General features: G+C 36.2%; 1 protein-coding gene across 1 annotated transcript in view; it reads left to right on the top strand.

Moving 5' to 3' along the window:
• The window catches only part of LOC107681545 (decaprenyl-diphosphate synthase subunit 2-like), a 38,416-nt gene that overhangs the window by 10,131 nt on the left and 12,616 nt on the right, over nucleotides 1–15,669 (top strand). Inside the window, exons 3-4 of the mRNA XM_016477853.1 lie at nucleotides 3,614–3,748; nucleotides 12,473–12,671. Of these exons, the coding sequence (XP_016333339.1) occupies nucleotides 3,614–3,748; nucleotides 12,473–12,671 (334 nt within the window). The remainder of the gene's footprint in view (nucleotides 1–3,613; nucleotides 3,749–12,472; nucleotides 12,672–15,669) is intronic.

Genomic DNA, 15,669 nt, shown 5'->3' with positions numbered 1-15,669 from the left:
CTAATGATGAGCAAATATACAACAGAGAGAGAAGTAAATTTAGCGTTTTTATTTCCAGCATGCGCTCATTCATGGCTGTATTATTTAATTAATGCAAAGTTACGTCTTTATTGGGAGAGGACTTGATGGATTATTTTAGCCTACGTGACTCCTCCGCCTTCATGAGACGATGAGCATATAGATAACAGAGAGCGAATTAAATTCAGCACTTTTATTTCCAACATGCGCCCATTCATGGCTGCATATTATTTAATTCACGCAAAGTTACGTCTTTATCGGGACAGGACTTGACGGATTATGTTACGTGACTCCGTGAGTTCGTCTCTATTTCTTCGAGCCAAGCTGCATAAACTGCATATCAGGCATTTATGTAATACATCTAATTTGTGCATTAATGGCTGTTATGTTAAATAAAGTTTACTAACTACAGTAAATCAAGTACCTGTGCACGCCGTTGTTGTTGTCTCCTCTCCCCTCAGACGCTGTGGTGTAATGGCGATCCTGCGCGCAATTCTCAAAACATCCACAAGATGGCGGTGTTTATCGGTGAATCCGATATTACAAAACCGATATCCGATTATTGTAAAATGCTTAAATATCGGGAAAAATATCGGTAAATCGATATATCGGTTTAATTATTTTACAGATCTCCTTGCTACGTCTCTGGACTTGGGAACATTTCAGTTGCGTTGCTGTCTATGCAGGGTCAGACAGCTCTCAGATTCCCTCAAAAATATCTTAATTTGTGTTCTGAAGATGAACGAAGGTCTTATGGGTTTGAAACGACATGAGGGTGAGTAATTAATGACAGAATTTAAATTTTTGGGTGAACTAACCCTTTAATTCCATCCAAGTGTTTTTAGGGCACTACTATACATTTGCTAGGGCCTTCTCTGTAGTTGCTTAGCAGTCGATGTGATCCTCTGTGGTTGCATTCTAATGGCATAATACAGTTGTCAATCCAATCACACATTTAATATGCTAACTGAAGTGACTTCTAAATATAAAAGGTTCCACCACATTCCATCAAAATTTGGTTATGAAAATGTATTTCATCACTGTCACTATGGTTACAGGTGGTATTAATGGCTACGGGGATACACTTTATTGACTCTTTCACACAGACAGTATTCAAGCTGTTCCTGGCCAGGAACAGGATATTTTGAGAGTCACACCTGCTAGTAAATACTGTTGTCAATTCTAAACTGTGTGAATAGCCTATACTCTGGTCCTTAGATACATCTTGAGTCCCTCCTTCAATGCAAGTCTATTTATTTAAACGTCTATTTTTAAGTCTTTTTTTATCAAGAGGTTCAGATCCAGACCCATGTTGACCTTCTACAAGAAATTTGGAGTTCAGTGAAGTTTTCTTGAATTTTTAGGCAGTTGAAGATATTTGATAAGAAATATTTGGTCTTGTTATAGAACAGCATATAAATGAAAAAATAGTTACTTTTTTATAGTGGCTGTTCTTATATGCCTTAAGTGCGCGTATCATTTCAGTAATTCAGTGTGTCTCATCAGCAGTGAGCAGAACACTGCTTTAAAGCAGATCCCGGTGTAACTCTGCAATCTCTAGCTGCTTTTGATCATTATAGCTCAGCCTCTTTAATTAGCTGATGAATCACATTTCTGCTCTTCATAGCACCATTATTTCTTATTCTGAAGGGTCTGATGGGGAGTCACGGCCATCAGCACAGAGTACTGACCAATAGTTAGCCTGACTCATTAATGGATTTCACATATGACTCAGTGAAAATGTGCAGTTGATGTTGTTTTCTTGGAGCACTTACATGTATTTTGGAAAAACTACAGGAAGTTGTTTTGTTGATTTGTTCTTTTTTGAAATATTGCCTCTGCACTTAGGAACAAGTACAAACTTATAATAATAATGATAATAAAAATACATTTATATCTAATGTGTAAACGTATTACTGTTCAAAAGTTTGGGGTCAGTAAGATTTAAAAAAATAACACTTATTCAGCAAGGATGCTTTAAATTGATCATAAGTGAAAGACATGTTTAATGGTACAAAAGATTTCAAGTAAATGCTGCATATTAAGCAGCTCAGCTGTTTTCAACATTGATAATTAAAAATGTTTCCTGAGAAAACAAATTACCTGTTTGAGCAATTGATGTGTGTCCTGAAGAAGGCTGTTTTGCCGAAACGCGTAGATCTACTTTTAACTAGTTGTAATGATTTAAAGGGTTAGTTCACCCAAAAATGAAAATTCTGTCATTAATTACTCACCCTCATGTCGTTCCACACCCCTAAGACCTTTGTTCATCTTCAGAACACAAATTAAGATATTTTTGATAAAATCCGATGGCTCAGAGAGGCCTCCATTGACAGCAACGCCACCCAAACTCTCAAGATCCATAAAGGTACTAAAGACGACATTAAAACAGTCGACGTGCCTTCGTTCATCTTCAGAACACAAATTAAGATATTTTTGATCAAATCCGATGGCTCAGAGAGGCCTCCATTGACAGCAACGCCACCCAAACTCTCAAGATCCATAAAGGTACTAAAGACGACATTAAAACAGTCGACGTGACTATAGTGGTTCTACAATAATTTTATGAAGCTTCAGAGTAATTAATGACAGAATTTTCATTTTTGGGTGAACACCCTTTATGCCCAGTTCATTAAATGCTTTTTATCTTACCACGTGAGTGCCTTGGAAGTATTTTGTCTACATAATTCAATGTTTACCTCCATCACATCCAATGAGCACCAGTAAAGACTATGTAAAGACACCCGTGTAGCACTCTCTGCTTCTGTTTTTTTTTAAGAATACAAAGAGCAATGTTTAACATTTTACCAGATTTAGCCCTACACTTATTCACTTTTATTTGTTCCCCACTAAATAATGTTTTTTTCCCCCACTAAATATTTAGATTTTATAAAATTATTGGGCACTCATGATTTTCTTAGAGTAACTTTTGCTACTGAATTATCCACTAACCTAGTTTATAGTAGTATTTTTATCATAGATTATTATTATATATTTATTCATTTGTTGTTTTTCTTTACAATGAAGTTGTCTATCCCCCGGTTTCACAGACAAGGCTTAAGCCTAGTCCCAGACTAAAATGTAATTCTGAGCTGTTTCAACTGAAATAAACTTGCACTGACTGATCTTAAAACATATCAGTGCCTTTGTTTTGTCTCAAGATGCACACCAGTAATGTTTTTTCTAAGGCATGTTAATAAAAATTACTTAAATGTCCTTATTGAACTATGGCCTAATCCTGGCTTAGTCTAAGCCCTGTCTGTGAAACCGGGCCTATATGTGTTTAGACTGTGTTTAACACACAAAAGAGTGATGATCAGGTCAACACACTGAGGTATAGTAATTCTACACTGATTTAAAAAAAAAAACCTGCGCTTGGTATCAGATCGGTATCGGTATCGGCAGATACTCAGAATTTCTGGTATCGGATCGGGATCGGTTCTAAAAAAGTGGTTAAAAGCCCGAATTACCATATTAGAAATATTTCTAAAGGATGTTGTGACACTGATTTATTTTCACAATTTTATTCAGCTAAAAATATATAAAGAAAATATATATGTTATGTGATATTTAATTTTATGATTTTTTTTAATAGAGGATTTGTGTACGACAGCCGGAATAATCTACAGATGCGAGGTCTCATTGTGCTGCTGATGTCAAAAGCAGCTGGTCCATGTCCCAGTACCAGTGACCCGATTCATGACAGTATGGTCAGCGGCATCTACCCCAGGTAACAATACCTTTCTTTCTCTTTTTTACTGTTTTCTTTTTCTTTTTCTCAGGGTCATGGGACTCTAACAGCTTGTAGCTTTGGCCATTAGTGAGAAATGACTGCTACCACACACAGGCTTAGACAAAGTGAGAGAGGGAGGGAGAACAGCCAGAAAGATGTTTGAAAGATGGCAAGAGAAAGGAATATGGAGAGGGCAAGGACTGTTTGTGTTATGTATGGACATTGCTAGTTTACACATAACAAGTCCATAGACTTCAAAGACCAAAGCCAACTGTTTCATATTTGATACATGATCTTCTAGGTCTCTAAATTATCAACAACAATTTTTTTTTTAAAGGTTTATTTATGGCGTTTTATGCTTTTATTTAGATAGGACAGTTTAGGTCGACAGGAAGTGAAGTGGGTGAGAGAGAGGGGGATGGGATTGGGAAAGGTCCACGAGCCGGGACTCGAACTCGTGACACCCAAAGCGCAATGACGCTGTATGTCGGCGCGCTGCCCACGAGGCCATCGACGTCGACCAACATAATTAAAACTTTGCTTAAACACCTACTGTACACCTAACACCTAACTTTGATGCACACAATCTACTATATGCATCCTGCCCTCTTGTTTAATAATTAATACTTTTTTATAAATAACACAGCTACACCAACTGCATATTTTTGCATATAGTTTTTTCCTCCTCGAATGTCAGCTCCATATTTTCACTATATCATAGTATACCATACAATCCTGATGTCTCAAATATGATATAAAACGAATTGTTTTATATATATACAATTAGGTCCATATATATTTGGACACTGACGCAATTTTCATAATTTGGTCTCTGTATGCCACCAGAACAGAATTAAAAATAAAACAATCGAGATGAAATTGAAGTGCAGACTTTAAGCTTTAATTCAAGGGGTTGAACAAAAATATAACAAAATGCTTGGGAATTACAACCATTTTTATACACAGTCCCCCCATTTTCAGGGGCTCAAATGTAATTGGACATATAAATATAATCATAAATAAAATGTTAATTTTTAAATATTGTTGAGAATCCTTTGCAAGCAATGACTGCCTTAAGTCTGGAACTCATGGACATCACCAGAGACTGGGTTTCCTCCTTCGCGATGCTTTGCCAGGCCTTTAGCTCATGCCATCACACTGCTCCACCATGTTTCATAGATGATGTTGTATGCTTTGGATCATGAGCTGTTCCAAGCCTTCTCCATACTTTTTTCTTCCTGTCATTCTTTTACAGGTTGATCTTAATTTCAGCCGTCCAAAAAATGCTTTTCCAGAAGTGGTCAGGCTTTTTTTTAGACGTTTTTTGGTTAAGTCTAATCTGGCCTTGTTTGCACCTTGTGGTGAACCCTCTGTACTTGCTCTCGTGAAGTCTTCTCTTGATTGTAGATTTTGATAGTGACATGCCTACCTCCTGGAGAGTGTTCTTCACTTGGCTGGATGTTGTGAAAGGGTTTTTCTTTACCATGGAGAGGATCCTCCGATCATCCACCTCTGTTGTCCTCCATGGACGTCCAGGCCTTTTTATGTTGCTGAGCTCACCAGTGCATTCTTTTTTTTCTCAGAATGTACCAAAATGTTGATTTGGCCACTCCTAATGTTCCTGCTATCTCTCTAATGGATTTGTTTTGATTTTGAAGCCTAACATTTGTTTGTTTCACCTTTGACTGCATGATGTGGGTTCACAGCAACAGCTTCCAAATGCAAATGGTACACTTAGAATCAACTCCAGACCTTTTACCTGCTTAATTGATGTGGAAATAACGAAAGAATAGCCCACGACTGTCCATGAAACAGCTTTGGAGTCAGTTGTCCAATTACTTATTGTCCCTTGAAAAAGGGGGGAGGTACATGTTAAAGAGCTGTAATTCCTTAACCTTTCCTCAAATTAAAGCTCAGAGTGCACACTTTAAGCCCATATTCATTATATAACTGTAACTTGAATATGTTTTGGTCAGCAGCTAAAATAATAAAGATTGTGCCTGTGTCCAAATATATATGGACCTAACTGTATTTTGTCTAAAGATTCAGTAAACTGTTTCAGGCTTTACAGGGTTAATTTTTCCCTCAGTAGATAATTTTAAAAGATCTGGTCTGGTGACAAATGTATTTTTAAAAGTACAAATATTCCATGCAGTCTCTCAAGGTCATGGAGAGTCATAGTAATTGCAAAGGAATTGGCAAAATGTTGTTTAAGCAATCCAAAAATATACCATTACCTTCTCTGCTGATGTGGAGAAGGCTTTGCAGTCTATGAAACAAATCTAATACACTTGTGAGGTATTATATTACAGCGGACACTGTTTGTTAAAGTTGTCTTCAACTCTTTAAATAAAGTTTGCCTGCTGAAATCCACACCCTGATGAAGGATCTTCAAGCCGCAATGCGTTAGTTATGGTTTTTATGGTTGTAGCTGTATTTTAATATAGCCGTTTTAATATCATACCTCAATTATTTTGTTTTACAGATCGCCGTCAGTTTTAGATATAGTATAGCATGTCAGTTTTAGGAGTATAGCATGTCACATCGCAGGACATGTCAACTTCCCAAAAGTATTCAGTGTCAGCATATAAGTGCTTGCTTGTGTGTGTTCGTAGGTGGGAAAAGTGGAGAGAGATGAATAAAAATGTATTTTTTATTTTATAGAATTTAAAAAAAATATTTGGCCGGTATCTGGGCATCAGGTTTAGAGAAATTTTTCATTTGGACACCTTGAAAGCTACAGACTGCTGAAGATTTTATTTCGGAGAAGAAGAGGTTCACATTTCATCTGAGGCCAATTAGAAATGTAGCCTTTTTCTCTTTCCATAAGTGAAAGTGAAAAAAGAGCATGACATTTGTTTTTAAAATGTAGCATTGAATTCAGAGAGAACAAGGTTTATTGGAAAACAAGATCTATGGTAACCGTGTTGCATAGACAGATCATCGGAAACAGGATATGAAAGTGTGTAGGGTAAATTATGTCCAGTTAAGGACAAGAAATTGACACACATGCAGCACACACAGTTGTGCATCCACTTCCACTGCTGTGCCTCAGAAGGACTCTTGCTCTAAACAGGCTGGTGTGTGTGTGTGTGTGTGTGTGTGTGTGAGTTCTTTGGCTGCAGTGCCAGGGAGTTACCAGAAGCGGCTGTTGTACTTGGCAGCATGTGTGTGTGTGTGTGTGTGTGTGTGTGCACAAGCTGTCTGAATGAACTCTTTCTCTCTCGCTGAGCGGGGAAAAAGAATGTCAAAGCAAGTGAGAGGAGGGACCGGCACTCATCGCTATACTTCTCTGTTTTTTCCCCCTCGTTTTCTTGCTTCTACATCCCCACGTTTCCCTCTAAACAGGAAGTGACCTCATAGTTCCACAGCTGGAAAGTGGGTGTCATGGAAACAAGATGGCGATGTAGTTGCCCTGAGACTTGTAAGAGTCAAGGCTGACCCATTGTGGGTGTGTGTGTGTTAAAAAAGTGTGAGGTGAATGATGGTGAAACATGCACACACACAATTACCCACATTTAAAGGGATATTTTACCCAAAAATGTCATTATTTACTCCTGTATGACTTTACTCTTCTGTGGAAAAAGGGAATTTGTGAAAAATATCCTGGCTATTCTTTTTAATATAATCAACATCAATTAGAACTGAACCTGTGAAGCTTTAGAAATTCCACTAAAAAGCATAACAGGTGGTCCATATGATTTACGTGCTATATTCTAAATCTTCTAAATACTCCCAAATTTAAAAGAGAAGAGAATGATGTCAAACATACATCTGAATTAATCAGACATTCTTCTGAATCTGATATTTTTCAGTGAATCACTTGATCTAGTTTATGAATTAATAATTCTGAATGATTAATTTACGATCTGACTGAGCTGTTCAGCTCACTGATTAATAGATAAAGATTTAAGAGAGAAGTAGCAACTCTTTGTTCATGAATCAGACGTTCTTCTGAATCAGATCTTTTTAATGCATCAGTTGATTTGGTTTACAATGAATGATACATTTGCAGTCTGACTAAACTGTTCAAGTAACTGACAAATAGATACACATTTCAAAAGAGAAGTAGCAAGGATTAGTTCATGAACCAGACATTCTTCTGAATCAAATCTTTTGATTCAGTTGATTTGGTTCACAGTGAATGATTAATTTACATTCAGATTGAACTATTTCATTCACTGATAAATATATAAAGAATCAGACATTCTTCCCAATCTTATTTTGCCAGTGAATCAGTTGATCCGGTTCACAATGAATTATTACAATTGGACTGAACTGTTAAACTCAATGATCCTGTTAACAGTTTACTAGAGGGGAATTTAAATATGAAACACACATTATCTGGACCCCTTTATGATTCTATTATTGTGCTTTCGAGCAGAAGAAATTTTAAAGTTTCTCCTTGTGTGTTCAGCAGAAAAAAAGGAAGTTCTGATTTGGAATGACATGAGGATGAGTAAAGAATAAACATGTCTGTTGTAGTTATCTCTTTGTAACATATAGAGCTTTTTTCTTCCTCCATGTCTGTATTTTTCTCTTTCTTTGTCGGTCCTCTCTCTTTCCTTTCAACTTCCCCCTTCCCTCCCAGCTCCGATGACACCTTTCGCTCTCTCGTTCCTGGTTAGAGGTGTGTTTGATGGTGGTGATGGATGAATTGCTGTGCTGCTCTCCTCCTCCTTGACATGCAGCATTTGTAAAATGTCCCTTCGAGTCACTTTTTCTCTCTCTCTCTCTCTCTCTCTCTCTCTCTCACTCACACACACACACACACACACACACACACACACAGAGACAGACAGTGTGGTTGTGTGTGCATGTGAGGTGGATGGTAAGTGTGTGTGTTCACTTCTGACAGAAATGCTCATGGTTTGGGGGTGTGTGTATGATCGCATACATGCACGAGTGCATCTCGCTGAGAGAGACGTCTGTTTGAATGATTGCTCGACAGTTCTTTTAAGGGACGTGTGGAACATGAGTGTGACATTCAGCAGACTTTGGCTGTGTCCGAAAGCTGAAAATAAGCATTGTACAGTGTCCATGTTTGCTCGGTTATCTCCTAAAGTCCCCTTGAATTTGTTTTAGATCATTAGACATTATGGCATCCTGGAAGCCTGTCTCGTTCTAAAGGTGGTACATGCAAAATACTACCTGTTTAGTCATTATCTGGGTTTCCATTCACAAATCTTAATGCAAATATTAGGATTTCGCAAAAAAAGAAAAAGAAATTACTGAATGGAAAGGCCAACATAAAAAGTGCATGAAAAATGTATACACTCACTTAAGATGGTTACATTGATTAATGTACTACTTGAATACTATGATGGAAAAACAAAAAATCCAAGATTTGCTCAAGTCATGTGACAGAATAATTGCATTTTTTTATTTTGCACCAATTTCCCTGAAAGAGATGGAATTGCTGCTTTATTCTCAAATTGTTTTTGCAATATTCAGATTTTTCGCAAGTTGACATTAAGGTTTATTTTTTTTTTGGCTTATTTTTTTAATGAACATTACATAATCTAATTAATTTGACAAATTTAATGAGTGCAGATGTTTCACTAAAAATTAAATCTTACACTTTTTTTTACAGTTTTTTTGAACGATATTAATTCTTTTATTCAGCAAGGATGCATTAAATTGATCAAAAGTGACAATAAAACATTTATAGAGTTACAAATAATTATATTTCAAATAAAATCTGCTCTTTTGAACTTTCTATTCATCAAAGAATCCTAAATAAAAATGTACACACAGATGTTTTCAATGTTGATAATAATATGAAATGTAAAAACATTTCTGAAGAATCATGTGACACTGAAGACTGGAGTAATGACTGCTGAAAATTCATTTGAAAATATATATAAATAGAAAACAGTTATTTTAAATTGTAATACTATTTCACAATACTATTTTTTCTACTGTGTTTTGATCAAATAAATGCAGCCTTGGTGAGCGTAAAGGTCCTGGCACACAGAAAATTTTCATATGCATTTTTTCGTATTTGTCTTCCTAAAAATTCGGCACGCACAAACACCTCTCAAAATGCTTGCTACAGATGTGAAAAACACAGAAAATTTAACCCGGTCCGATTTTTTTATGACGGACAAAAGTTTTGCAGGCAGTGTGTGAACGTGATTGACACAACGTGAGGTCGTATTTATTTTTTAACGTGCAAAAATATTGGACGAGAATTTTGAACTCCGTGTGCAAGGACATTTAGAGACTTCTTTCAAAAACATAAAAAAATCTTACTGACCCCAGCATTTTGAATGGTATTCATTTTTAATATATATGACATACTGTATAGAGCAGACTAAACAGAAGAACGAGTCTTATTTAGTACTGGTAGTTATATAGGTGGTTTCTGTGGTGTGTGTGTGTCTTGTGTTAAGAGTTGAACTCACATCATAACGAGTTTAGAAACAAAGCCATCTCTGATCTTTCATTGAAACATCAATTGGCTGAGATAGTGACAGTGTGACAGCTTTAGTGATGCTCTTGGTCAACTGACATCTTGACCTCTAAGGTGATCTGCTGTGAGCTTGCAGGCACACACTCCACTGAGCTTCAGGGTTAAATTGGCAGAGAAAATGGAGCAGACAGAGAAAGGGGGCGTGTCAGGGGGCGGAACCCCTCTGCGCCATGGCATCGGTTGCTATGCAACTGAGTTCTGAGGCTATTTATACTCCCTGTGCTGCCCCTCCCACTGACTTCAAAAAAACGTAGACGGCATAGCTGCAGATTTGGGGGAAAATTAGATTTCGATTAAACTCTGGCTGTCTGCACACAGCCGAAACACTGCAGTCAGTCCAAGGATGAAGGAGACAAAGACTATACAAAATCATTTCAGGGTAGAAAACTATTAATTCAACAACACTAGTTACAAATATCACCACTATTACTAATGAGTGGTCAAATCAGCAACTCAATACTGGCAGCTGCAAGGTGTTGAGAAGGACACACACACACACCTTGGCCACATTCACACTGCAGCTAAATGTGGCCCAAATCTTTTTTTTAAGGGACTGATGAGAACTTTTAAATGTGGCATTAAAATAGTCAAACTTGGCATGCTAATCTGAATTAAATAAATGGAGGCAATTATTATGAACCTGATCTTCCGTGGAAATTACACATCAATTAAGAACAAGGGCAAGGAGGCGGTAAAGGGCCTAAATTGTATTATTGGCATTCTGTGGACTCATTGTCTTCCACACTAATGGAAATGAAGCATGTCAATGATGGTGAATGATTATGAATGATAAAACCAAAATAATTTTATAAAACTGAATTAAAATGTCATGCATTTTGTGCTGTTCATGTTGTATTTCAAATGTATTTATTTTTATTTATTCTTTTTCATTTAGTTTATTTTTCAATTTAGTTCATTTTTCAACTTTTAAATAAAAAAATGTTACATTTAAAGCACTTTAGGACAGTATTTTTTAATTATTTAATTTTTTTAGTCCTTTTTTATTTTAATTAAAAATGTCACATATGATTTGGGCTGTTCATAGTATAATTTAAAAAACAGACCCGTGTCATGTGTGAACATAGCCCTGAAGACTTTGTCAGGGTCTGAGATCACACACCTGTTCTAGAAAACAACTTTTGATATGCATTTATAGTCAACATAAAATGCCATTCACTATGCGTTTTGCTTCCATAATCAGATGCATTTCTGAGTTAAACAGGATATTCATTGAGCAGAATGTTGGGTGGGACTTAAAACAACTTTTGATATGCATTTATAGTCAACATAAAATGCCATTCACTATTCACTATGCGTTTTGCTTCCATAATCAGATGCATTTCTGAGTTAAACAGGATATTAATTGAGCAGAATGTTGGGTGGGACTTCACTGTATTCATCAAGATTGATTAGGTTTGCAAAAAGTGGATGTTTAATATTTACCAAGATAAAAAAGACAAGTAAACCCTACAACTCTTGACCTGAGATGATAGATACATACAATTACACTTCTTTAAAGTATGTTTGAGTTTCCCCAGTAATCCTCATCCATTGTAAGCCACATCAACATCTCAGATCTGTTTTTACCTGTGTCAGCTGAAGTGAAACTGACCGGGATCGGTGGCTGCGTGGACAAGAGAGCTCTGCACAATAGGGATGATTGAGCCCAGGAGATGGTCCATTACAGAACAGCATTTAATGACAACAAGAATTATTGCAGTGCTTTGTAATTACCCAAGCATTGACTGTGTGTGTGAGAGAGAGCAGAAACGGCCACAGAGATTCTCTCACATTGCCAGACTGAAGAGAATCCCTTCATCAAAGACGCTTTTTCTTCAGTCTCTCACCCTCTTTTCTTTCCATGTCTCTCGCTCTGAAGGAGGGGTAAGTGGTCATCAGCGCTAACATCTCTCTCTTGTGTCTGGAAGGTGGTTATCGCTGAGACCTCAATGGTCCAAGCTGATTATGGTCCTGAACCCGGCAAATCAACATTTGATTATAACGTCTGTGTGATGGCGTTGTGATAATCGGGCTCATCTGATAATCAGTGGCAGTTGGTATTTTGCGAAGTGCATTATGGTCATCAGGACACTTGACACTCTCTCTGGTTTATTTGTTCTGCAGAAGAACGTTTGGGCTAAAATCACTCCCTTTCCGTATAAAGTGTGCTGTAGCATCTGGGACTGTTTATAGATCTAATACCCTCTCAGAATCACAATATTTCTCTCTTTCTGTCTCTTTGTCAGTCAGAGGAACTTGGCTGAGATCACGGAGCTGATTCACACGGCCTTCCTGGTGCATCGTGGGATTGTGAATCTTAAGGAGTGGACGAACTCGGATGGCCCCCTCAAAGACATGCAGTTTGGGAACAAGATGGCAGTTCTGAGTGGCGATTTCCTGTTGGCGAACGCCTGCACGGGATTGGCCCAGCTCAATGACACCAAGGTACTAAATGAATGCTGTAAAAAGCCTCCAGGTTTTTCCATTGCCTGCTCTTCGCTTGCTCCATGCTCAGTAATGAAAGAAACCCTGCTTTGAGTTTGCTGTTGTAAAATTTGAGCCCAAATAATAATCAGTACACATTTTCCTAGCTACAGTATTCACACTACCATTCAAAGGTTTGAGAACAGTAAGATTTTTTTTTTTTAAGAAATTAATGCTTTTATTCAGCAGGATTGCATTAAATTGATAATTTGAAGACATTTATAATGTTATAAAATATTTCTATTTCAAAAAAATGCTGTGCTTTTGAACTTTCAATTCATCAAGAATCAAGTTTTCTAGAAAAAGAGTTTTAAGCAGCACAACATTTTTCTACATAGATGATAATAAGAAATGTTTCTTGAGCACCAAATTAGCGAATTAAAATGATTTCTGAAGGATCGTGTGACAGGAAATTTCAGCTTTGCACTCAAAGGAATAAATTGCATTTGAATATGTATTAAAATAGTTATTAAAAATAGAAAACATTTATTCTAAATTGTAATAATATTTCAAAGTATTGCAAAATATTGTTACTGTATGTTTGATCAAGTCAATTCAAAGTTAGTGAGCATAATAAGCGAGCATGTTTTCTTAAAAAAAAAACATTAAAAAAAATGTTATTCAGTTGTAGTGAAGATGAGGACATAGATTTCAGTTGTTTTTTTTTAACTATATATAAAAAATTATAAACATGGACTGTCCATTATTTCTAAAAGACAAGGGAAGTGTTTTTATTTACTTGTGTATTTTAATTTATTTATTTTGCATTTTAAGGATTAAGAAATACAACTGAGAACATCCCAGTAATCCCCAAATAGAGGTTTTGTCAGATTTAGCTTACTACTTATATTTTTGTACCAAAAATATAGTTAAATAAACAAACACATCTCTTCATGCTGGAGGTGTGAGCCACTTTTTTCCATCACATTTGTGTTTTTATGCAAAACACCGAAAAAAAAGAATAATTTCACCGGCTTCTGACTTCCTTCTCAAAGACTTTGTTCTCCACGCTGTACGCAGTGTGTGTCCTGTCTTGCTAATTTCCATACACTTGCATTCTCCCTCATTCTCTTGCGCTCTTTATATGTGTGTGCACGAGTGAGTGAGCATATGTCTCCTACACCCCTCATTAAGTGTCAGTGTTCTCCTCCAGCTCTAATTAGAGTCGCAGTCAAAGCACCGTCTAACTGCATGCGGCCAGCAGCCCCACTGCCTCGCTCCGCTCAGAGTTACAGCATCTCACTAGAGCATCTTTTTGAATATCTTACAGTGTTATGAATGGCCAGTACAATATCAGGACATTTTAGAGCAGTGTTTCCCAGCCTATTTTGTGTTATGCACCCCTAGAGTCCTATTGATTTTGGTCAAATACCTCTGAACGGTTGTTACTTTTAACTCGTTGGTGCTGTTCTAGCTGCTACTTAGGCTGGGCCCGAAATGAAATAGACCATCATAGGTTACTGAATTGAAATGCACTACATAGGCAGCAACACCATGCATCATACAAATGGCACAAGAGCTTTGACTTAATTAAGGGATAAATGCATAAAAATACATAGCTCACAAAATATTGGGTGCATATATATTTTTGATTGTTTTAAACTACATACATTTCAGTATAGCATGATTAAAAGTGTACATTACTGTTCAAAGGTTTGTGATCTGTAAGATTTTTTAGTGTTTTGAAAGTCTTATGTTCACCCAGACTGCATTTATTTGATTAAAATAGTACAGTAACAATATTATCACAATATTAATGACAGTATTCTATTTTAATATACAGTTGTGCTCATAAGTTTACATACCCCTTGCAGAATGTGCAAAATCTTAATAATTGAAACAAAATAATAGGGATCATGAAAATTGCATGCAATTTTTATTTAGTACTGTCCTGAATAAACTATTTCACATAACAGATGTTTACATATACTCCACAAGACAAAATAATAACTGAATAACTGAAAAAAAATTAAAAGGGTAATTGCAACTTTTTATCTCACAATTCTGACTTTTTTTTCTCGCAATTGCAAGTTTACATCTCGCAATTCAGAATTGTGAGTTTATATCTCTCAATTGTGACTTTATAACATGCAATTACGAGTTAAGTCAGAATTGTGAGATATAAACTTGCAATTCTAAGATCATATCAGTCTTTTTTCCCCTCAAAATTAGGACTTTAGAACTCGCAATTGTGAGTTTAAAAGAGTCAAAATTGCCAGATACAAACTTGCATTTGCGAGAAAAAAGTCAGAATTTTAATTTTTTCGAGAACTTTGAGTTTTTCTCACAATTTTTCTTTTTCTCACAAAATTGCGAGTTTTTCTCTAGGTTTTTCTCGCAATTCTGACTTTATTTCTCTCAATTGTTTATATCACGCAATTCTGAGAAAAAAAAGTCAGAATTGTGATGTTATATCTCGCAATTCTGACTTTATAACTTGCAATTGTTTATATCTCACAATTCTGAGAAAAAAAGTCAGAATTGCGAGTTTGTATCATGCAATCCCGAGAAAAAAAGTCAGAATTGTGAAATAAAAAGTCGCAATAACCTTTTTCAAATTTTTTATTCAGTGGCGGAAATGGGCTTCCATATAAAACAGTTGTGATGCTGAGTATTTTCGAAACATATAGGCCTAAACATTTTTTATTTTAAAAACTACATTATTTTTGAAAGAAAGAACAGCATTTATTTGAAATAGAACTTTTTGGAACACATTTGATTAATGTAATGCATTCTTGCGGAGTAAAACTATGAGTTTTGTTAAAGAAAATGTATTGACCCCTAAATTTTGAACATTAGTGTAATTAATCAACATTCTCACATCATTTGATTCTCATTTGATTCTCACATTTTATAGATTTACCAAGCCAAAGCACAATCTTTCCAAGTCTTGCTTAAAGGCACAATATGTAATTTTCGCCGCTAGAGGGTGCGTATTCAAAATAAACAAATAGACAAA

Source organism: Sinocyclocheilus anshuiensis, unplaced genomic scaffold, assembly GCF_001515605.1.
Source record: "Sinocyclocheilus anshuiensis isolate Anshui unplaced genomic scaffold, SAMN03320099.WGS_v1.1 scaffold2334, whole genome shotgun sequence".
NCBI lineage: Eukaryota > Metazoa > Chordata > Actinopteri > Cypriniformes > Cyprinidae > Sinocyclocheilus > Sinocyclocheilus anshuiensis.
This window is presented reverse-complemented; position numbering and strand designations above follow the sequence as displayed.